At 36.4% G+C, this 26,330-nt stretch overlaps 2 protein-coding genes across 3 annotated transcripts in view; both read left to right on the plus strand.

The window, feature by feature from the left end:
- Positions 1-26,330, plus strand: part of LOC149784730 (uncharacterized) — a 384,805-nt gene that overhangs the window by 263,131 nt on the left and 95,344 nt on the right. The gene's annotated exons all lie outside the window — the stretch shown is intronic.
- Positions 1-26,330, plus strand: part of LOC149784731 (uncharacterized) — a 127,463-nt gene that overhangs the window by 48,209 nt on the left and 52,924 nt on the right. For both annotated transcript variants that reach the window (XM_089932757.1, XM_089932758.1), the window contains exons 6-9: positions 136-396; positions 937-1,055; positions 4,194-4,360; positions 13,503-13,630. In XM_089932757.1, the coding sequence (XP_089788883.1) occupies positions 136-396; positions 937-1,055; positions 4,194-4,360; positions 13,503-13,630 (675 nt within the window). The remainder of the gene's footprint in view (positions 1-135; positions 397-936; positions 1,056-4,193; positions 4,361-13,502; positions 13,631-26,330) is intronic.

Consider the following 26,330-nt stretch of genomic DNA (forward strand, 5'->3'; position numbering starts at 1 on the left):
ATAATGCTGTCAATCATAGAAAATGAGGAAATTATGATGATTGAGTATGGAAGCTGTATGAACATTGCTATCATTGATAAAGAAGGCTACTTTGACATTAGCCACTTTGTACCAATATGCTCCCTATATTTCTAGAGTGGCCACTATGAGATTCAAGAGGTTTGTAAGAAATACTTCAGAGAGATCTGCACGTGTCTAAGAAACAATCCTTCCAGGTTTCACTTGGTTAATGAGGATTTTGCCCTTGACAACACTGTTTTTGACAGAAGATTGGAGGATTTAAAGAGGAAAATTGTTGAGGTGGCATCACAGCAGCCATACTGTCTTGTGGAGATACCTGCACGGTGGATCCCCTTGGAACAGAAACTGATGAGGCTGAAGGAAGCTGGAGTGAAGGTACGAATTCACACACATGTTGTGAAACTAGTGAGGAAGTTTTTAGTGAGATCATAAATGTTGAGCTCCCATTAACCGGTTTTAATGATTTTACATTGTTACATAAGTAATATATTGTTTGCTATCACATGATGCACAGAGGAATGCTATGTTGGTATCAATATAACACCTTTTCAAAGAACTTTTGAAGCAGGTGACTGTGGAGTGTGGGCTTCTTTTCTAGCTGGAAATGCTTTTTTACAGACCATGTTCTGTATGAGATATTAAATAATGAAGCCTTGAACCCTAATACTTTTTCTGATCATGCAGTTTAGTCACAGTTAATTTTATTATGTTAAAAATTATGCAAACGTAGTGCATTTGAATTGACTCATTATCCACTTTATTAATACAGAAAAATATTTTAACATAATTTTATATTTTTTGATATTTGTCATATATGCAAATGAAGATAATAGCATAACATAAGAAAGAAAAGAATACACGTAGACAAATATCAAAGAAAAGTCCTTTCAGATGAGACTTCGTTTATGTTTACAGGTGATTCCTATCAGCTTATTGAAAGAAATGAACCGGACTGGAGTTGTTCCATTATCTGCAGATGAACTGGATTTATTTCTTAGATTTGAACATGCTTTTGGCACTATCCTTTACTTTAGGTGAGATTCAAATTGGTTTTCCTCTCTGAGCAAATAAAATATTATTTTCTTACCAGTCAAAGGGAGATAACTGAGTAGGAACAGAGAAGATGCTTACAGATATTAAGCTTGATGCTGACGTGCAGAAAGAGATCTCTGCTACGATTGAAAAGTGGAATAAATCTAATTATTAATTTCATTGAGGATTTTAGTTACAAAGATGTTTGTTTTACTATTAGAAGAAAATTTGGGGTAACTGTTTTAGATCATATACTTGAAAAAGTAGCATCCCTGTTTTATGTCATGAGATTGTAGATTACTCAGGCTTTTTGCAGTGGTTTTATGTGACAACAATTAAAACTTGTAACGGAATTGTGTCTACAGAGGACTAAAGTTGTTTGCTAGCTTCAGCTTGAAAGATAGCCTTCATTTTTGTGACAGCAGTCAGTATATTTGGGAGTGAAAAATGAACAAAGATTGTAGGTCACATTAACCCAGTTTTTTGTGCAACATAACTTGTTTCCCATATGCACTTGTCATGCATGTTTGATGGTAAAAGGTTAAATGTATTATTATTTGAGCATGGATATTATCTTTAAGTACCAACCAAAATCCAAGAAATGGTGTGATTTTTAAAAAAAATTGAGATGCATTTATTTTAAGTGTAAATTTTAGGGCAATATTTCCACTTTTCACTAATTGTGAGTCTGGAGATTTGGCAGCTGTGATTTAAGCGTAATTTATAGGGCATTAGATAAAAAGATCTTGGAATTTGAGCCAAGATATAGTCACCATTTTGTGGAGACAAAGTATAAGGTTATATTGATCCATTGTTGGTGTGCACCACATACACATTGCATACCAATATAATCAGAAGAGTAAGTTTATTGATAACAGATGTAGTGGTCTAAAATACAACTATAACAGGGAGGATGGGCACATTTTACATGCTAGTCATGAAACACATCCTGAATAATAGTATGTTATAGTGGCCAAATATTGGTTAGAAATGCCAATCCATAGATATAACAATTTTGGCAATTGTTAATAAAATTCTGAGAACTTGGCTACAGTAGCTCAATGCTTGTACAGAACCTGTTGTCAGTGAGTAGGATTTACAGAGAAATTAACAATTAAAATTTTGAATAAATGAATACAAAACTAGCTTGAAATACACTTGTGTATTGTTAATTCACATTTGTGTAACACAGTCCATAATGCCTAAACATTGTACATGTATAGGAAACATCCTTTAATTAGAGCATAGGTCACATGTTAGAAAATGCATGTAATTGGTCGTACCACATTATAAAATACAAATAAACACAGAAAATGTTTAGTCCTTGTTTGATTTATATCACATTGTCAACAAATGTGTTACTGAATAATTCACTATGATATTCATTGTTGCCAGTAGGATGCGGCTGTATAGTGTACGTTTACCTGCTACATGTACATGTCCTTAAAGTGGCCTAGATTTTAGTCTGCTGTTGAAAACAAAGGTGATCATCTTGGTGTGGCTACCACCATGTGTGTTTGGGTATGAGGTCTGCATTCACTGAACATTGAGTGGTGTCTGCTTAGGTTAGCCACTTACTACTGGGCTTAGCACATGTTATATGAACTTACAGCAAGCACTACCGTTATGTCTTTAACTCATTGACAGATTGATGTGGCAGAGAACTAGTCAACTTGGTTTTTGTTAATGTTGCCTAAGACAGTGACACATGTTCACTGTGTGATGAGTCTTTCTTTTTTTCCATATTTATGCATCAACGAAAGCTTTATGATGGTGCTTCTTGGAATAAATGTGTTAAAAATTGTGTCGATTCATGTATTAACAATTAACATTCTTTATATTTTGAAATGTTTCGTAAGACAGGCTGGAAAGTGTTTTTGTTAGCATTACATGACTCTTGGACCTCTGTTGTCATGGATATATAGTGTTATATACATCTATAATTTTTGTAATTTTTATTTACGACTGTAAATTGTAGTGATTTTCTATAGCCAAAATTATGTATACAGGTATAGGTTCTGTTTTTAAGATAATCAGGATATAGATTGCGTAGGATTCATAAATAGGTGTATATGTAGGTGCATACAATTATTAATACTGATGTCAATTATTAAAACCTGTTTACTAATTTGCAGAGGTCGATCAGTTGGTTTTTTACAATGTGGGAGATTTGCAATGTGTCTTGTAATGACTACTTGCAAAATGCATTTTCACCCCTTACTACCGTATATAAATAACTTGGTTGGAGAATTGTTTCAATCTTATCTCTTGTGTTGTTTTTTTTTATAACAGCAAATCTGCAGACATATTTCATGTTGCATTTAGATTTGAGAGGAATGCATCTTAAATCCAAGTCAGGAGAGGAATGATTTGTTTGGACTATTCATTGGAATTACAAAGTGCTCATTGAAACAAAATAGTATTATGGGAATATAGTTAATTACTCTGAGGAGTTGTGAATAATGCCATTTGACACATCAATATTATAATAAGAAAGAACTACTTCTGAATAACATTAATGGCAGATCCATATAAAACTATAGCAGTATATACCATTCTGAACTATGTTACTGATTTAGTTATAAGCTGTGAATCACTTAGCTAGCACAAGTAGAGTAGCAGACTGGATGCTTATTATGTTGGGAAAATTTATTTGCCACGTCAGAATAGCTGGTAAGAATTTGTATGAGCACTTGCTGATTGGAAAAATGAAAATTAGAGGTTTTTCATGGTGTGCATCTTTGTTTCATTTCACAACTGATAACGATAGGATTTTCGACAAACATATGTCTCCATGTCTCAGTGTTGATCATTGTAAACAAATGTTTTTGTGATATCATTTTGTTCTCTCAATAATTGTGGGTTTATGACACTGCTTCAAAATAGGGTCTAGGACAATGCATATAGATATGTACATACATACATGCATATGCTGGAATGTAGTGTAAATAGTATATTCACTTGAAATATAATGATTTTAACTCTGTTAAGTAGTATAAAAAAACCTATGATTCCAGCGTTGTCAAAGTCATAGTTATTAGAAAAATTGTGAGTCAGGAACAGAAACAGTAAGATACAATTTAGAACCAGGTGCTTCTTATAAAGTATTTTGTTACATATTCTTTACCTTCTATCTACAGCTTGGATGTTCTGAGAGAGAAGCTTGTCTTAGAGCCACAGTGGTTGATTGATGCTCTTAAATCCCTAATCAATGCTGATAAGATGTTCATTCTGCGTCTCACCAAAGCTGTCACAGAAAAGTGGTTTGAGTTTAAGACAAAGGGAAAACTTTATCCAGAACTAATTGGTTTGTAAAATTCTATGTTCTGTTTAAGATATTGTCAAGATATTACTTTCACTCTAAAGTTGAACTGGACTGATTATAACACAATAAATATATTAAACATAGACGAATGACCTTAAAAATAAATATCACAAACCCAGACAGAAATGCCAAAAACCCAGGCAATAATTTCTTTATGCTCAAAATTGCTCATGTTTACTATTATTTGTCAAATAATGATGTAATAGCTATACTTCAAATATAAAAATATAAAAATCATTTAATTGGTTTGTGTGTTTATTTAGATATCAACATTTTATGTAAAGGAATGGGTTCTTTTTAGGTCTCAAGATCATCCATTGTCTAATTGCTCCATCAATGTCCTCCTTGCACATTGGATCAGCATTTTTATGTTCATTCTGTTGAAATCAGAATTTTGTCAATCTTTCCATTTTGCATCGGCTCTATCAAACATCAATTAACAGCTTCTTGTGTATGCATTATAATGACTCCATGGTCTTAAAATAAATTTAAAAGAGCAAAAGCCAACAAGTTTTGTAAAAGTCGGTAATTTATTTCCCTAGAAAACAAAGTGAAAATGTAAAAACTAGAACTTACGGTATTTTGAATTAAATCCCAAAATATCCTAGAATTTCTAACACAAGTCATAATGAATAAAGTTCTGAATACATTTCAGTGGTATATCAGATAGGTTCCAATGCTTAAGATGTAGATGAGCCTGTAATGACCTGAAAAGTGATGATGTGTTAGTAGATTTCTGATGAATTGCAGAATTGTAATTAAAGATTTCCTTGTTTAATTCACTATATTATTCCAAGTTAATGTCTCCTTCCAAGGACATTATGCAGCACTTTGTAATTCCAGTGAATAATAACTTGAATAAATAATTTCACCCAAATCAAACTACTGAACATAACAAAACTGATTGATTCTCTCAGAGTTTAAAGCTAGAATGAGTAATTTTTCAAGAAAACATGATTACATACTCCTCTACCTGATATAGCCGACAGTTACCATTTTCTAAAAATACTATGTCAAATTAATGAAAATTTTCATTTTAGAAGATTCTGAGGTAAGAATCAAGACTGTAAACAAGACGATATCTGTAATACAATTATAATAAAGAATGTGATAAACATCAGTCAGAATGGATATGTCACCAGGATTTCATGGGGACTTTATTGTTGTTGTTGTTGTTGTTATAGGGTTTAACGCAATTTTTCAGCACAAGAAACCCGTGAAAACCTGGAAAGAAGCACCGACCCACAAGAAGCTTCTGGCAAGCTTCCTCAAATACTCACATTGGCTGAGCCCAAGACTCGAACCCACGCAGACTCATGAGGACTTTACAAGGTTCTGGATTTATATTAAGATAAACATATTGTTTGCAACCAAAATCAATGATCCTGGTCAGGTACACACTGAATTTGATTTTGGACATGGTCAGCTACAATAAACAATTTTACATAACTCATAAAGAAAGAGAAAATACTTACAAATGCAAACTGAACATACATAACAACATGCTAACCTTAATCCTGTATACTGGCTCCATATTAGTGCACCAGTTCCAAGAACTGCTTGAACGGGTCTGGTACCCACTAGACTGGTTCACTCTAGTTTGTGTAATGTACATAAATTTCCCAAACAGTATTTTGTCCTACTGAGACAGAATCATATGTATGTTAAAGCTATGGAAGCACTAATTATAGGGTTACCCAGGCAATAGTTTCCCCATTCGTGGATCACATGCCTCACTTTGTCCATAAATTTTAATTGTACAGCATTTGATAGAAGTATAAGTAGACAGTCTTTATAAGGGTAAGTGGCATACATGGGGACAATAATAATTTACACTGGCCTTTCACTATGTTAATACTAATTCATCAGCATGATCAAAGTTATCTCTGCCAAATTAGATATTGATAAACATGCACTTTCCTGAGAAAACAGGATAGGCCCGGTCTGCCCTTAAAGGGGCCCCAGTATTAGGCTATCAGGTTTTTTGTAAGGGGTACTTTTCTCTATCACCATTAACAACTTTCTTATCTGCACAGAATGTCACAAGGTCTTTAACACAAGGTTTAGTCCATTCAGTTTTTGACAAGATGACAGAAAATTATTACAAGTTCTTTTTGACCCTGTATAGTATTAGTTTCTTCAATGATCTCTAGCTAATATATTCCAAGCAGCAAGTGTTATATGAAAAGATATCTTGTGAAAATATCATATAAATCTTATAATTAGCATTATGTCAACATTTGACAGAGTTACGGACCTTTTACATATAAATGTACTTTAGAATGTTTCTATGAACACTATACAGTTGAAATATACTATCATATGTAAGCATTTCGCTCAGGACTACCAACATGAAAAAAAAAAAAACCATAAGAATTTCATATTTGGACACATAAATAACAAAAACAGTACTTCATTACCTATTTGTTTTTCATAGTATTTTTATAATACAAAATGTTGAACATTTTCACTTCTTATGTTGTCCATTGGAGTGGAGACAAATAATGACAAGGGAAACAACTCATATTGATTAGAATTACAAGGTTAGAGTAAAATTATTTAAGTAACCTGTAAGTAACAGCTACTATATATCAACTGTCATGAGGATACTATATTATATTCATAGACTATTACCTCAGTCAGACACTATCACAGCAACCTGTTTAAATGGCATACAGTATCTCGTTCATACACAATTACCTCAGACACCACCACTGAGGTCTCATTTGAATAGCTTACCGTACTTCATTCAGAAACATTTACCTCAATCATACATTACAACTGAGGCTTCATTTCAATAGCATACTATATTTCATTCCTAAACAATTACCTTCAGACATCACTGAGGCCTCATTTGAATATCATACTATATTGGATTCATAAACAATTACCTTAGAAGTTACCACTGAGGCATCATTCGAATAGCATACATTTGTAGACAGTTACCAATATACATTTTGAGAGCGACCTAACACAACATACATTGTAACAAAATATGGCTAGTTTAGCACAGAATAATGATAATTCAGTCAGAGGTCTACAGGGATGGTCCTGGCGTTTAAAAAGCTGTCGCCAAAAAAATCGCCAACCTCAATATTTTGTCGCCAATTTTCAAAAAGTGTCGCCAGAACAAGTAGTGTACATTTTTTTAAGTGTTAATTTAGTCTATTAATGTAACAGGCAATGAAAATTACAAAAGATGGGTTAGTTAATACTCTACTTACAACAAGCATTAACAAAATGTTACATGAAGATCCGTCGCGATTTTAGGGCTGCCCACTTGTTGAATGCAGTTTCAAAGTCTAATTTTTCACATCTGTACATGCTGATTCTCATTAAATTCTCGAGAGATGAGATGCAGAGTTTATTTCTGATGTCAGTTTTTATGAGGTTCATCTTACTGAATCCACATTCACAGTCTACAGTGCTGACAGGTGTCACCAGTAGTCTCTCAGCAGCCCCCACCCATGGCTAACTTCACAAAGCTTGTAGTGAATTGCTTCCTAAATCCCAAGAATGATCACTGAATGCTGTATAAATTTTCTCGACAAACAAAATAGGATCTCCATTCCCACGAATGAAACTTACACGAGTCAACACCTGGCAATATTGGACCGTATATATAAGCATAAATTCACACCCAATTTAGGTATTCTTTCACTCCTGTATTTTGAGAAATAAATAATTATTATTAATTATGCAAAACTGTTGTGTTTTTTTTTGCTATTTTTTGTTGCCGAGTTTAAGTCTCTGCAGCCGTAACACGGGATTGATGGCAAAAGGAAAAGATCAATGAGTAAAATGCTGCACCGGCGACAGATATAATTGTGATTGAGATTTTTTCCATTTGCTTTGTATTTATACACAGTAGTCGGTACTTCAAAGGTTATCAGTTTTCTATGAAGGTTCAACAAAACTATTGTATTGGTATATGTAAAAAAATAAAAAATAAAAATAACAGAAGGATTAGCCATTCAATTAATTGTATCTGTTCTATTCGCGTCTTCAGAAGTCGGTCAGTTGTAGGTATAGTTCGGTAGCATGATTGACTGTAACACAGCATACAGTACTCAGCCCAGATGTCAGCATAAGCAGATTATGATGTAACAATGCACTGTAAAGATGGGTTTGTCAATACGAACAAAGGATCGTTTGTGTAACAGATTGATTCCAATGCATTGCTTAGTCAAGTTTGTGGCTTCCTTTCATTTTCCCTTTTAATTTATCCAGTCCAAATCCATGATTGTATGTACAGATTAAATAATCAAAAAGTCTGTCACCAAAAAAATCGCCAGATGGGATATTTTTGTCGCCAATAAGGAAAAAAAATTGCAATTTGCGACATTGGCGAAGCCCAGGACGATCCCTGGGTCTATCACAATATACCTTGTCTCTAATTATTATTACACAGAATAAAGATTATTCATTCCAGTCATCAGATGTGGTATTTGTGTAACAGATTGTTTAGGTAAATTTCTTAAGAAATTCAATTTTTTATTATTATTTACAATGAAACCACCACACTGCTAGCCATATATGTATGTACAAACCATACATAGAATTTCATAATTGGATCATAACCCTATCATGTATGATGAAACAATCTATATGTTATTTTGTAACAAACTATAACCCAAGAAATGTAAAAAGGGTGAACATTAAAAAGCCATCAGTTTTAAATACTTGCCTTTTTTGAAGAGATACTTTGTATGTTTTTTAAAATCATCCTTATTTTCCTAACATCGAAATCTGGCATTAGTTCACATGTCTGCTCCACTGTTCTGTTACAAAAATGTCTTCCTTGCCGCATCAAAGCTAGTTCGTTAGATTTGGCCTCATTGTCAATGCTCCGATTCACTGAGAAATCCAGGAATGACTATGCTTAGGAGGCGATGGTCACGTGTGCTAGAGTTCTTAATCGGGCAGGTTATTATTCCATGGCTAATGTGTCGACTGCTTCGGCTTACTTTGACTGATACGACATGACACATGTCTGTGGTCCATGTCACTTAATTCTCAGCATACCATGGCTTTATGGATGGCCTTGTTTGGGTTACCATTACTCTCTGAAGAAAAACCTGAAGTTTAGAGGCAAGCAGCTCACGAACTGCCCCTCCAACTTGCTGCTCAACCCACACGTTTCAAAACATTCATCCCCTCCCATTTGTGGAAGGATGATAAGCGTACCAGGGACAAGGGATCTTTTCAGTTGAGTGTGCAGTATAGAACCCTGCCCACTGCTAGAAGACTCAGACTAACTGAGCTAGGAGGCAGCCTTACAGAGGTGGAAAGAAACCAAGTTTCTCCACCTTCCAGCCTCCTAACTCTAGACGTTGACCTACTCTCCCCACCTCCTGCAATATTTGGCTTATTGGATCATCATATTCCCTCATAATGATTGGGTGATCCATCTCATTTTGGAGGGGATTCGGATTTCATTTATCCAACCCCTTCCCCTTTCCCCCTCTCCCTTCTTCACGGATGTTTTGTCAGATCAGAAGAAGGATGCCTTTCTATGAAAGGAAATATGGCACTCATCAAAAAAGAGGTGAGGAAGATTGTGCATAAACCACAATTGCTGGTTTTTCCCCAGATTGTTTCTTATTTGGAAGGTAAACGGCAAGTTGTGTCTGATCATTAACCTGAATTGCCTGACAACCAATACATTTTTCCACCGAAATTCAAGATGGACATGACATGATGAATCCGTATCTTTATCTGGCGGGACAAGTATGCCATCAGTCTTGATCTGACCCATGCATATTTACATATCCCTATCCACACCATGTCATGGAAATTTCTCTATCTGGTGCACCATGACATGTTTTATCAGTTCAAGGTCATACCCTTCATGGCTTCATCCTCAACATTAGCCCTTAGGTTTTTACCAAGGTTATGGATTGTGTCATCACCCAGTTCCATTTGACTTCGTCCTCAGTTTATTATGGCTAGATTAGCATAGAATAAAGATAATTCAGTCAGAAAAGGCACCATGAATCATCTGATGGGATTTATGTTGCAGATTGTTTATGCTAACAATTTGCAAGAAAATCCAAATTTTGTGTAATTATTTACAAACCATGACACTGCTAGTAATACATTAATGTACTGACCTTATATGGAATCTTGTCATTAGATCATAAATCGCCGCTCCAAAATGTAGTTTATACTGTCAAAAAGGTTTTATATATCCATAAGTACTTAAGCAGCTCTATATTTAATGGAGTAAAACCAAAGTTTTCATAGTGTGAGATCATATATACAGATGTTCCAGATATGTTTCTAAAGAATTTTAATTTGACCAAAATGTGTATCTCCATCATATCTGGTCAAACAAACTATGTATTATTTTGTTAACAAACTATAACCTAAGAAATAAATGGAAAGTTTTAAATGATTGCATTCTTTGAAGAGATACATAGTACATATAAAATCATTATTAATTTCCTAATCATATATAGCCATGTTTAGGTGGTCCTCTGAATATGCAAGATATACCATGATGGCTTCTTCATACATAAGCACCATGGTTGGTATTACATAAACAATCACCATGGATCACCTTGATGATCATGGATGATATTTCATACAACTATACCATGGACAATATTTAATACATGATTACCATGGACATTTCTTCATACATGAATAGCATGGATGATATTTTATACACCATCACCATAGATGATACTTCTTAGATCATCACCATTGACAATACTTCATACAGGATTACCATGGATGATAAATCATACATCATCACCATGGTGATATTTCATAAACCATTACCATGGACAATACTTCATACATCGTCAACATGGATGATTCTTCATACATAATCTCTATGAACAATTCATCATGGACAAGTCTTTATTCGTTGTTACCATTGACAATACATGTACTTCATACAAGATTACTATGGACAATAATTCATACATCGTCACCATGGACTATACTTCATACATCATCACCGTGGACAATACTCCTTACATTGTCACCATGGACAATATTTCATGCATGATTGTCATGGATATAATTCATACATGATCATTACGGATGATACTTTACATATGAGTACTGTGTATATTTCATACATCATCACCATGAACAATACTTCATACATCACCATAGATGATTCTTAATAACTGATCACCATGGACACTGCTCTGCTGGCGTAAGTGGTTAGATAATCCACCAGGGAATGTTGCAGTTTAAAAGCCCAGCTGAGTTATACCAAAGACTTATAACAATGGTACAAGCAACTGCCTTACTTGGTGTTCAGCATTAACATTTTAGTGTTAGGACTGGTCACCCTGTTGTCCAGATAAGATATGAAAAGGTGGGACATGATTCCACATGTTTGTGGCATTATGCCTCAGTGCTAGACATCCCAATAAACTGCAGACATTGTAGCAATATGAATCATATTGTTATAGCTATGTTAAAAATTTAATAAACACAAACACATACTCATACCTGATCACCATGGATCGTACTTTATACCTGATCACCATGGATCGTACTTCATACCTGATCACCATGGATCATACTGCATACCTGATCACTATGGATGATACCTTATACCTGATCACCATGTATGATATACAATTTGTTTTCAAATATTAATCCAGTTGGAATATACAGTAGTCCCCTCTCTTGAACGGCCACCCTGACCAGCGGCACCTGCTTCTTACGGTCAGAATCCCTTTGGCACTGACGAGTTTGTATTCAAAAGTACCCCTGAAGAACGGACACCCCTCTAACGTGACCAGCAGCCAGCATATTAGTACAAAAATGTAAAATGTTCCCCTCACGAGCTGCCACTTTTTAAAAAAAAAAGTGTATCCAGAACCAATAATTAATTCATATCGCGACATAAGGTAATAATCAGATTACCTCTATTGTCAATACGTGTCTCCCAATGTCATGTTTCCGTTACTGAAAGAAGTGTTGACTAAAGTACATGTAACAGTAAGATTAATATGATATCATTGTTTATAAAAGTCAATATTTACAGGAAATGGTTTTAACAATGTTATGATAGAGTTTTGGGCTTCACACATCTGTCGAGGTTTTTCTCTTGGATGATTACAAGTGGAACTAATGGTCAAGATCATAATGTGGTCAGCATAGGCTAAAACTACATTTTGTGCATTAACGTAAACACACAGAGAAATTAACCGTGACCTTGAACAAAACAGGGTACCAGACAAAGACCGAAAAGGCATGTAACAACACATTATCACTTCTTTATGAAGAAGTCATTTTGTCCACTCGACAAAAGTTTTGCATCATTAAATTGCATACAGTTAGCAACATCGGAATAAATCATTACCAAGAATTAACATGCCATCACATGAACGGATACATATTATTTTAGAAGACAGTCAGTTATTCTACTTGATGACATCGGGTGAGGTGGGGACGGGGACTTGCCGAATAATTTTATCTAGAAAAGACTCAAATAAAACAATTTCATGTGGAAAAGACTCGAATAAACACTGTCATAACCGATGAGGAGGTTATTCAGCAGGAGTGGGAAAATGAAGTAAATGGAAAGAGACTTATGTATGTACCAAGATTTTAATGATGTTTTTGAATGGTTTTGCAATGTGCATGACAACAATACTCGCTTGCATATCACACTTACGCCAAGAATAAGAATATTAATGTATATTCATTTAAAATAAGTCTAGTATTATAACAAGATGAATCTTTTAATCATTAATGTTACTTTTAAACGAAGATATTAAATGAAGATATTAAGTGCTTTGAAGTATTAAGTGCTTTGAAGTATGTAGCTTTTATACTACACTTCTCACAAAAAATTTAGTCCCCTTCTGGAATGGCCACCCATCTTATAAGACCACTTTCCCGGTGCAGAAGGGGTGGCTGTATAAGAGGGCGACCACTGTATATGAAATTTTTTTTACATTTCTTATTGAAATTAGTCACATTGTGTCCACCTTTGTACCATGTACAGTCAGGAAATGTATGCGTACAATTTTGCATACTCAGCACTAACTTAGATGATTGGTATTGTTAAACATTAGTATGCCCATTACTGTAGAATTTCTGTCTTTTGTAATAGTGATATTTTTGCTAACATTAGGATCTTTATTTTTAGATGCCATCTGGACAAAGGAGAGAAACCAGGACTTTTATGTCAGTAAGGAGTATCTCTTGCAGCTCATGGAACAGTTGAATATAATTGCAAAGCCACGATCGTATACTAAAGATGGGAAGGAAATCAAGGTATGTTTATACTAATGCTGATGTGTTTTAGTACTGTGATGGTTTTTTCCCAAAACACATTCTTTTTAATAGGCATATAGGGAAACAGTGACTCTTCCATTCCATCTGTACATCATGCTAGTCCATGTATTATATAATTCATTTAGGTAACCAAAAATCTTTTCGGTACGTTATGTTCTGCATCATAAAATTGCCTTAGGCAACATAAAAACTTGTCTATATTTTATGCCAGGTCTGTATCTAAAATTGATTTAGGCAATATAAAAATATGTCACCTTTTCAGTTGAATTGTAACTGTAGTCTCGTTCTTACATCAGAAGGAAATTGTTTTGCATTTAGAATTGTTTCCCTTCCATTCAAAGAAATATTGGGTGCACATAGTAGCCATGCTTCTTCTGTCAGTGTGTCCCCCTGCAGGTCCGGGGTTGTAGAATTGGCCCGACGTGCCTCGCTACGTGTCGTAAAAGGCGACTAAGTAGAGGCAACCTGTTTGCCGTGGGTTGCGTCCCGTGTCGGAGGAGGAAAGGATCCTGGTAGTTGAGCAGAGGCTTTCCCTGCAACACACTACTTTGGCCTCTACTTCTCTTAGACGGGTGGTCGGGATGGGCCCGGTTCCGACAAATCGGCTGGTCACGCCGAGCCCTAGGAGGTCTTTATTTACTCTCTCACCTTCTTTATCTGTCTCCTTGTATCTCTCTTGATACCACCGTTGCCCCTAAATTCTCTTCCTTTATCTTTCCCTTTTCCAAGTCTTAGAAGACTTCCTAGAAGGCGGTGGCTTAACGGGTCAATCGGGGGGTAATTTTACCGACCTTAGAAATTGGCGACTTCAGGGTCAATCAAAGGTAATTTTATCAACTGAGTATGGCATCTGTGTATCCCTGACACTTGAAAAGTGTCCCCTTGTTGGGCTCCTTGGTGGGTGGGGAGCACGGGTGCTGAATTTTTATTCAAGCCAAAATGGAAAATCAAAAAAATCAAAATAAGCGTACCAAAACGGGAACTGACTCAGATGATGAACCATGTAGTGTGGAATCGTTTCCTCGCTTCATGGTCATCAAATCAAAAGATGAAACCAAACCCCTAGCCGCACTATCGCCATTTATAATCGAAAAGACTATACTTGGATTAGTCGGCAAACCAAAAAGCGTTAAAAAGATTAAATCAGGTGGTCTGCTTGTGGAGTGCGAATGTAAAGCACACACTGAGAACATTAAAAAAATTCAAGTATTTCATGACATCCCAGTGACTTGTTTCGCACACACATCTCTAAATACATCAAAAGGCGTCATTCGTTACCATGACTTGGCTGGAGTCAGCGACAAAGACATCGTAGAGGGGATGAAAAGTGAAGGTGTCACTGCAGTTCGTAGGATTCGTATCAAACGAAACAACGATCTGCAAGACACCAACACCATTATACTCACCTTCAACAGACCAACGGTACCTAAAGTTGTCAAAGTTGGGTTCTTACAAGTTAGGGTTGAGGTATACATACCAAATCCCCTCCGATGCTACAAATGTCAAAAATACGGTCATCATGAAGACCGCTGTTCCAGAAACCAAGTATGTGGACGATGTGGAGACCCTTCTCATCGGGAATCCGAGTGCAAAGCCACTCCGCATTGCGTCAACTGCGGCAAGGAACACCATGCAAATTCAAAAGATTGCGATATATGGAAACAGGAGAAGGAAATCCAAAGGATCAAATATACATCCAACATCCCGTATCCAGAGGCCAGGAAGCTTGTACAAAATAGAACATCACTCCCCGGCCCATCCTTCTCAACCATAGTAAAGAGCAATCAAAAAGCAACGAAAGACGCCCAAACCCAAACAGACCCACCTGAATCCCCTTCCGTCTCGAACATATCGCATTACAAACCCCCAAAAAACTCAACATCAACGCAAACAACGTTCAACAATCCTCCACCATCAAAATCACCAAACAGTAAGAAAAAGTCGACAGGAAATAGGCAGCAAAAAGGGTCTGATGACCCAATAAAACTGCACAATAGGTTTGGAGACTTTGAGGATATGGATGCAGAAGAATCTGCTCCATGTCCTCAAGGTGGCTCCAGACCTAACAACAAAAAATTCACCCCCGTACTTCCTCCAGATAAATAACCAAAGACATTGCCTCCGCAAAAGGTCTAACCTAGCTCCAGAATCTTCAATATTAACTTGTAATGAAGAACACCATCATACAATGGAACTGTAGAGGACTTAAAGCCAACTACAATGATATTCTTTTGCTCTTAAACGAACGTGATCCTGCAGTACTATGTCTTCAGGAAACATTTTTGAAAGATACAGATAACATCACACTTAAAAACTACTCCCTGTTTAACAACTACTCTCATAATGTTGACAGAGCCTCAGGAGGAGTCTCTGTTATTGTGAACAACAGAGCCCCTCATAGCGTCATCCCTCTAAACACAAATTTACAAGCCACTGCTGTGAGCGTCACTCTGCATCGGGTGATTACCTTTTGTTCTATCTACATATCACCAAACACCAATTTAGTAACAAATGAATTAGACGACCTTGTTCAACAACTCCCCGCACCCTTTATTCTACTCGGTGATTTTAATGCCCATAACATTTTATGGGGTTCAAATCACATAAGTGACAGAGGTCACAAAATAGAAGACTTCATTTCCAGACACGATTTGTGTCTATATAATACCAAATCACCGACATATTTACACCCAGGAACTGGTACATACACGTGTATTGATTTGACAATTTGTACCCCATCGCTGCTTTTGGACTATGAATGGAAGGTCGCTGATGACCTTCACAGCAGTGATCACTTTCCAATCTCTCTTAACAATACCAACGTTACAATTGACGAAGCAGTTCCACATTGGAATTTACAGAAGGCCGACTGGGCCAAATTTGAAACACTTTGTACAACTAGACTTAATAGGGATACTGTCTTAAAGGACAATAACCCTTTTCAATATTTTACTTCTGTTTTAATCGACAATGCAGAAGAATCCATTCCCAAGTCCTCACCAAACGGTAAAAAACTCTCAAAACCATGGTTCACAAAAGAATGTAAAGAGGCCATTAGACAACGCCGAGAAGCACTGAAAAATTTTAATACTCGTCCAACACCCGAAAATTTAACTAAGTACCGTATTATTCGGGCCAATGCTCGCCGCACGATTAAACAAAGTAAAAGAACATCATGGAAAAAATATGTTTCAACTCTAAACTCTCGTTCCTCTATAAAGAAAGTTTGGGACACGATCCGCAAAATCAATGGAAATAGGAAATACAATTCCTTTCGACATCTCAAAGTAAACAACAAGAATATCAATTCCAAACATGACATTGTTAACATACTTGCTGATAGCTTCTCAAAAAATTCCTCATCCTCTAATTACTCAGAAGCATTCAGAAGATTAAAAACTCACAAAGAAAAGACACGGTTGAAATTCACATCGAATAACTCAGAAAGTTATAATCAACCGTTTACAGTGTATGAGCTGAAGGAATCTCTGAATAAGGCCCACGATACATCCACTGGGCCTGACGAAATACATTACCAGTTTTTGAAACACCTCCCAGAACCTTCATTAACAGCCCTTCTAGAAATTTTCAACAATTTATGGATTACTGGTAATGTACCTAAAATCTGGAAAGAGGCAACAGTAATACCAGTTCCCAAACCTGGTAAAGATAGCGCAGATCCTAACAGCTATCGACCAATTGCACTCACAAGCTGTGTGTGCAAAACAATGGAACGAATGATCAATTCTCGGCTTGTCTGGTACTTGGAAACTAATAATTTAATATCTCCTTTCCAAAGTGGCTTTCGATATGGCCGGAGCACCAATGATCATCTGGTTAGACTAGAAACATTTATTCGAGATGCATTTATCAAGAAAGAACACTTAGTAGCGGTTTTCTTTGATTTAGAAAAGGCCTATGACACGACATGGAAGTACGGGATACTAAATGACCTGCACGATCTAGGTCTAAAAGGCCGTCTGCCCTCTTTCATATCCAACTTTCTCTCCGACAGAGAATTCAAAGTACGAGTGGGCTCTACCCTCTCAGATCTGCACGAGCAAGAGATGGGTGTGCCCCAGGGCAGTATTTTATCTGTGACGCTCTTTAACATCAAAATTAATAGCATCACCAAGTGTTTGACTCCTGGTGTGGATTGTTCGTTATACGTTGATGATTTTCTAATATGTTATCGGTCAAAGCACATGCATACAATTGAAAGACAACTGCAGCAAAATATAAACAAAATTCAAAATTGGGCCAATGCAAACGGTTTCAAATTCTCGAAATCAAAAACGGTATGCATGCATTTCTGTCAGTTACGAAAACATCACGATGAACCGAACCTCACGCTGGATGGAACACCTATTCCAGTTGTTGAGGAAACAAAATTTTTGGGTATTATCTTTGACAGAAGACTGACTTTTATTCCACACCTAAAACACTTGAAAGCCAAATGCTTAAAAGCACTTGACCTACTTAAAGTAGTAGCGCACACTGACTGGGGTGCTGATAGAAAAGTCATCCTGAATTTATATAGAACGTTTATTCGCTCCAAACTAGACTATGGTTCACAAAAGAATGTAAAGAGGCCATTAGACAACGCCGAGAAGCACTGAAAAATTTTAATAATCGTCCAACACCCGAAAATTTAACTAAGTACCGTATTATTCGGGCCAATGCTCGCCGCACGATTAAACAAAGTAAAAGAACATCATGGAAAAAATATGTTTCAACTCTAAACTCTCGTTCCTCTATAAAGAAAGTTTGGGACACGATCCGCAAAATCAATGGAAATAGGAAATACAATTCCTTTCGACATCTCAAAGTAAACAACAAGAATATCAATTCCAAACATGACATTGTTAACATACTTGCTGATAGCTTCTCAAAAAATTCCTCATCCTCTAATTACTCAGAAGCATTCAGAAGATTAAAAACTCACAAAGAAAAGACACGGTTGAAATTCACATCGAATAACTCAGAAAGTTATAATCAACCGTTTACAATGTATGAGCTGAAGGAATCTCTGAATAAGGCCCACGATACATCCACTGGGTCTGACGAAATACATTACCAGTTTTTGAAACACCTCCCAGAACCTTCATTAACAGCCCTTCTAGAAATTTTCAACAATTTATGGATTACTGGTAATGTACCTAAAATCTGGAAAGAGGCAACAGTAATACCAGTTCCCAAACCTGGTAAAGATAGCGCAGATCCTAACAGCTATCGACCAATTGCACTCACAAGCTGTGTGTGCAAAACAATGGAACGAATGATCAATTCTCGGCTTGTCTGGTACTTGGAAACTAATAATTTAATATCTCCTTTCCAAAGTGGCTTTCGATATGGCCGGAGCACCAACGATCATCTGGTTAGACTAGAAACATTTATTCGAGATGCATTTATCAAGAAAGAACACTTAGTAGCGGTTTTCTTTGATTTAGAAAAGGCCTATGACACGACATGGAAGTACGGGATACTAAATGACCTGCACGATCTAGGTCTAAAAGGCCGTCTGCCCTCTTTCATATCCAACTTTCTCTCCGACAGAGAATTCAAAGTACGAGTGGGCTCTACCCTCTCAGATCTGCACGAGCAAGAGATGGGTGTGCCCCAGGGCAGTATTTTATCTGTGACGCTCTTTAACATCAAAATTAATAGCATCACCAAGTGTTTGACTCCTGGTGTGGATTGTTCGTTATACGTTGATGATTTTCTAATATGTTATCGGTCAAAGCACATGCATACAATTGAAAGACAACTGCAGCAAAATATAAACAAAATTCAAAATTGGGCCAATGCAAACGGTTTCAAATTCTCGAAATCAAAAACGGTATGCATGCATTTCTGTCAGTTACGAAAACATCACGATGAACCGAACCTCACGCTGGATGGAACACCTATTCCAGTTGTTGAGGAAACAAAATTTTTGGGTATTATCTTTGACAGAAGACTGACTTTTATTCCACACCTAAAACACTTGAAAGCCAAATGCTTAAAAGCACTTGACCTACTTAAAGTAGTAGCGCACACTGACTGGGGTGCTGATAGAAAAGTCATCCTGAATTTATATAGAACGTTTATTCGCTCCAAACTAGACTATGGTTGCGTTGTGTATGGTTCAGCCCGAAAGTCATATCTTAAAATGCTTGATCCAATTCATCATCAGGGAATAAGACTGTCTCTGGGAGCATTTAAAACATCCCCGTGTGAAAGCCTTCTAGCTGAGGCGAATGAACCACCGTTATCGCATCGCAGACAAATGCTTTCCACACAGTATGCTCTGAAATTAAAATCAAACCCTCTGAATCCTGCTTTTTCGGCTGTTTTTCAACCCAAATACAAAACTTTATACGAAAATAAACCAAACGTCATACCTTCCTTTGGCATTAGAATATCATCCAGCCTTGACACTACAAATATAGATCTTTCTAAAATTCAGAAAACGTCCATATCCGAAACACCACCCTGGCTAATTAAACAAACAAAAGTTCTTTTCACGCTACACGATGGCAAAAAATCCGAAACAAACCCTTCTGTCTTCCACAACTCTTACCATGAACTCCTCACCGAATTTAAAAACTACACCAGAATTTATACGGATGGATCAAAGGATGAGGAAAAGGCTGCTGCAGCCTTTGTTTGTGGAAATCACACAACGCAAGTTCGTTTACCAAACGGAGCATCAATTTTTACAGCCGAAATCAGAGCAATAGACCTTGCTCTGCAACATATAGAAAAGAAACACATTTTAAACAGTATCATCTTCTCCGACTCGCTATCAGTACTCCAGTCACTACACAATAGAAAACTGGAGAACCCATTATTAAAAAACATACTCGTAAAAAATACCGAGCTGAGTATCTCCCACAATATAATATACTGTTGGTTACCTAGCCACATTGGCATTAAAGGTAACGAAAAAGCAGATCGCGCTGCTAAAATGGCCCTTACTCAAGAACCATCTGATTTTAAAATACCATATACTGATTTTAAACCTTGTATCAGAAAGTTCTTTCGTCAGAAGTGGCAGGCATCATGGAATGATGCTGTAAATAACAAACTTCATGCCATCAAGCCAACTCTAGGAGAGTGGACTCCTTCCTACAGAACCATTCGTAGGGAGGAGGTAGTTATTGCAAGAATCCGAATTGGCCACACTTATATCACCCACACCCATATACTTAAAGGTGAAGACCCACCAGAGTGCGTTTATTGCAATGAACCATTCACTGTCAAGCACTTTATGATAGAGTGCTTTGACCTACAACCTACGCGCGATCGTTATTACATTGTGCATGACATGAAAGAACTTTTTGATACTATAAACATCACTCGTATTATAGAGTTCCTGAAAGCCGTAAATATTTACCCTAAACTCTGACTTTTATGCTATCACCTTGTGCAGTTTTATGCAATATACATATACCGTCCCATTTTAATAACTATTCATCATTTTTACATCTCCCGTTGATCGGGAAGCTTTATTTTGCACCGTTATCATCTTACCGTTTTTTAATTTCTACCATTTGTTCTTTTATATCGCTGGTCGATATAGGACCTTTTATACGTTTTAAAAGATTATAGAAATAACACTTTGTTTGGCGCTAAATAGCCTAACAGTGCCGATGCGCCGTTAAAAAATAAATCAATCAATCAATCAATCAATCTGTCAGTGTGCAAAATTGCCACAGGCCCGTTGGAGTGATGCAAGTCAAATTCATGACAGGCTAGTGCAAGAAGCAAGTAGTCATGCCAGTTGTACTTTTAGGCATACAGAATGTAATCTACAGATTATATATTTTATGATATTAAAATAAATATTAAAAACCAACTGAAAAAAAAATGGAATATGAGAAGATAAGTAACTCGCATTTAATCTGCCGTCATCAGATGATTGCAACTCCAAATATAGGCTTTTCTGCATCAGTGTAATATATATTGACATATGCTACTGCTGAGTCTCAAACGCAACATGATGGGCAAATTTAGACAGCTGAAAAAGAACCATTGAAAGTGAATATGATAACATCAAACAAAAATGAGATGGGTTACATATTCCACTTGAAATACGGAAACAAGTTGCATTCTATAATCTTGGCAATGAAATATTTCATTCAGCTCAACATTGCGAATGTTATCCAAGACAATAGCTCAGTCAAATCCAAGATCCTCTCATAATGTAGCTAAAGTTACAGAAGTTGTTTTACACTTGGATGATTCCAACATTTGAATGAACATACAAACCAACACTACATGTTCAATATATGCTGAAAAAATGGTATGTGTACTTGTAAAGTATTCACACATTCCAGTTTGTTAGAACAGCCTACCAATTTTTAGAATAAAAGGCATCAGTGATAACAAAATGCACAATAATTAGTCCTTGCATTCATCAATTGTTTAATTTCTAATCTCACTGTCATCAGGGGATTCCAATGCTGTGAACTTGTTGGCACTTGTGATCAAAAAAGGAGTTTCATTTGTCATACAGTCTACACGCAACATGATGGGCCAATTTGGACATCCGAAATTCACCAGAGGCTAAAAAACCAAGCAGGAGCAATGAAAAAGAACCATTGAAAGTGAATATGAAGAAACAAGATGCTTGCTAAAATCTTGACAATGAAATAATTCATTCAGCTCAGCATTGCGAATGATATTCAAGACATTAGCACAGTCAGATTCAAGATCCTCTCATAATGTAGCTAAAATTACAGAAGTTGTTTTACATTTTGGATGATTACAGTGTTTTACATTTTGGATGATTACAGCATTTGAATGAACATACAAACCTACATGTTCAATATATGCTGAAAAAATAGGGTATGGGTACTTGTAAAGTATTCGCACACACCCCAGTTTGTATGAACATCCTACCAATTTTTAGAATAAAAGGCATCAATGATAAAAGAATGCACAATACTTAGTTCTTGCATTCATCAATTTTGTAATTTCTAATGTTAGTGTCATCAGGAGATTCCAATGCTGTGAATTTGTTGGCACTTGTAAGGAGTTTCATTTGAAATACAGTCAACACAATTAAGTGGGCAAGTCAATGCTTTCATGCAAGAGATGTGATGCCATTCACCGTCTTTGATAATCTCAGTAACTCCGTAAATTTCGGAGATACTCTCTTTGAACACCTGTACACAAGGGTTCCTCCTTTCTATATGTTGAATTTGTTTTAGAATATCAAAGTTAGATTTTGCAAATATTGGACACAGACATAATTTATACTGGTTAGAAATGATAATGTAAAAGGTGACAAAATTTTGTGCTTTTTATATCATTGATGTTTTCGTTTTCAAAATCAGTTGCTGGTGGGATCCCAACAAGTGGTGGAATGTACTAAGACTATAATTAGCCATGTTGGCTCTTTGCGTTAAGGTAAAGTTCATTTCATTGCAGGTCTAAGCAGTTAGGGCAGTCGTCGCATGATCTGTTGAATAGACAAATTATGTCGATGTTACAAACATGCATTAATTAAAATGCAAATGGACTAAAGAAAATTAGATGATCAAGATGATATTTAAATTAGGTAAAATATATTCAATGTACTGGGCTATGAACATGGATATCTTTCATAACCTTAACCTGAATGAACTTTCACTGTTAAGCTGCATTCTGTTGATGTTGGTGCATTTGATCAGGTTACTGTTCCAGCAATCCACAGCTGGAACTCTTCTTTCCACAGACCTAATTTCGTGAGCATAAGGTACATTGGATATCACACTCATCTTTGGAGGAAGGGTCTAGATCTGATACTGTCTTTGAGAAGGAATTGATCTCAATTCTTATTCAGACCATAAATCTGATTGCTCATCAATGGTTAGATTTTGATGCTGTGCCTCTAGTGTATGGATCTGGATTAGCTGGACAGTAAGCATCATTGTCCTGGTCAGTAAATAGTGTCCTTTTTATGCTGACTTTAATAAAATGTAATAAATCTGACATAGGATATAAATGTTCATATTATGTATTTTCTTTACGTTCCATGTTTCATTATATAAATAGCCTTACTAACAGCTTGTATTCATGTCTACCTCAATTCACTGCTGAGTCATAGATTACATTTTGTCTTCTTATATGATGAACTGTAGGACCAGTTGATTAATGAGGTTATGGACTGGACCAGTATTATCTTGAGGAATGTTTTGGCAAGTTTCAAACATTTCATCATACCCTTCATCTGTCCATATATCATAGTTATGTTTCTGCAAGTAACTTCAGCATTCATAATTCCACCTGACAACATATCATTCTTTTGATTCTGCTCTGTAACTTTAAAGCCCTTTGTATCTTAGATAAGAGCTTGGTTTGCTTATACATAATTAAAAGGTGTCTCATATTACACATTCTGAGTCCTATCTTCCCCTTCAGCCCCAAAACCTTTAAGCCGCATGAGGTTAAGGGATGACTCTTGGAGAGTTTAGTTCAAGGCAAGCCCAACTATTGCTAGCTAGTATGCAGTGGTGAAATTAGTCCCAGACATAGCCAATTGTTACTATCTTGTTTGTAGTGGAGAGCTTAGTGCAAGATATGGCCATCTGTTGCTAACTAGTTTGCAGTGGAGAGGTTAGTGCAAGATTTTTTGGGCATCTGTGGAGGGATTAGTGCAAGACATGGCCGTCGGTTGCTAACTAGTATGCAGTGGAGAGGTTAGTGCAAGACATGGTCATTGGTTGCTAACTAGCTACTAGTAAGTAGTGTAGAGATTAGGACAATGCAAGACCAGCTGTTTCAAATTAGTGTGCAGTGGAGAGACGAGTACAAATCATGGCCATCTGTTGCTAACTGGTATGAAGCATATAGATTGGTACACGGCAGTGCCAACTGTTGTTGTTGTTGTTGTAGGGTTTAATGCCATTTTTCAGCACACGATAAGCTATGCATGGCAGCCAGTATTAATGGTGGAGGATGAACCCGGAAAACCCCGGGAAGAACCACCGACCCATGAGAAGCTAATGGCAAGCTTTCTCACATATCCACATTGGCAAAATCCTAGACTCGAAACCACACAGACAGAGGTGAGATGGCAGTGATCCATAACGGAGAGCGCTTTAGATCACTCGGCCACTCGGGGCCCCCATGCAAACTGTTGTTAAGTGGTGTGCAATAGAGAGTTTAGTGCAAACCATGGCCAGTTGTTAACTAACATGCAAATGACAAATATTAAACATTAAGGGCAATGATTAACATATATTATGCAATAAATACACTGTATAAATTGCATATCAAATACATTATATAAGCAAATTATTCCTCTTTATTACATGATATTATACATTAACATGGAAATTTCTTATGTCATTGTAGAAGAATATTATGGTATATGATATTCTGTTTAAATTGTTCTGGTTGAACTGTTGTAAGAGATGATATTCTGGTTGAATTGTTCATATTTCTCGTTGGATTGTTGTAAGAAGATATTCTGGTTGAATTGCTCACAAGATATTCTGGTTGAATTATTAATATTCTTGCTGAATTTTTATTGGAGGAGATATTCTGATTGAATTCCTGATATTGTGGTTCAATTGTTGTATCAGAAGATATTCTGGTTGAATTGCTGATATTCTGTTTGATCTGTCGTAAAAGAAGATATTCTGGTTCAGTGGTTCATACTTTAATAGATATTTTGTCAATAATTCGTGGATAACTTAAGTATATGACATCAGTAGGCACGCCATCATAACAAAATTATATAAAGTTCAAGAGCAGATATAAGAAATAGATATCCTAAATAAAGCTGATCAAAGCACTGAATTTCAACAAGGAAACACAATTTTATAGTGAGCCCCTTCATACATGATTTTATTTTCCAGCAAGTGTTATCATACTGGATTCTAAGAACAAGAATATCATTTAATGCATATGACATATAATTAAAAACATACTTTGTTGTTCAGCTATTAGAATCGCAAACTAGAAACAACAGTATGTTATCACTAATATCATGCCATTATATGAAATACATCCGACTTTGTAAACATTGGAATAAATTCCAAAACATCCAAGATATCAAACAGTTCTATCACATAGAACAGCTGTCAAGAGAAAGTAGCTTTCCATTTTCACATACTCTACAGGTGAAGACTGTTTCCATAAGATGGAGAATTTCTTGACAAGAGGTGTCTGTATTGTGTTAATAAAGAGCATTGGGGTTATAATCACCCTGGCTGTGGTGAATTCTCAGCCAGAGAACTGAAGGTAATCAGACTTCATACTGCTGTCACTGTATGTGCAGCAGTGAGTGAACTGAACTCAATAATTTGAAATTGCTAAGTGTGCAATCATACACACAGAAGTAAAGACGTACACATCAACAAAATGCAGTATATATCCACAGGCATTTTATTACTCACCATTTTGTGAGACCAGCTTGGCATGAAGTTTGTTGTTGCTGTTGTTGTTGTAGGGTTTAACGCCATTTTTCAGCACACAATAGGCTATACACGGCGGCCAGTATTAATGGTGGAGGAAGAACCTGGGAAAACCCCGGAAAGAACCACCGACCCACGAGAAGCTACTGGCAAGCTTTCTCACATACCCACATTGGCTGAATACGAGACTCGAACCCACACAGACGGAGGTGAGATGGCAGTGATCCGTAACGGATAGCGCTTTAGACCACTCGGCCACTCGGGGCCCACGGCATGAATTTTGTACAAAT

The sequence above is a fragment of the Sinohyriopsis cumingii genome, chromosome 14 (assembly GCF_028554795.1).
Source record: "Sinohyriopsis cumingii isolate HCF-2022 chromosome 14, ASM2855479v2, whole genome shotgun sequence".
NCBI classification, from domain to species: domain Eukaryota; kingdom Metazoa; phylum Mollusca; class Bivalvia; order Unionida; family Unionidae; genus Sinohyriopsis; species Sinohyriopsis cumingii.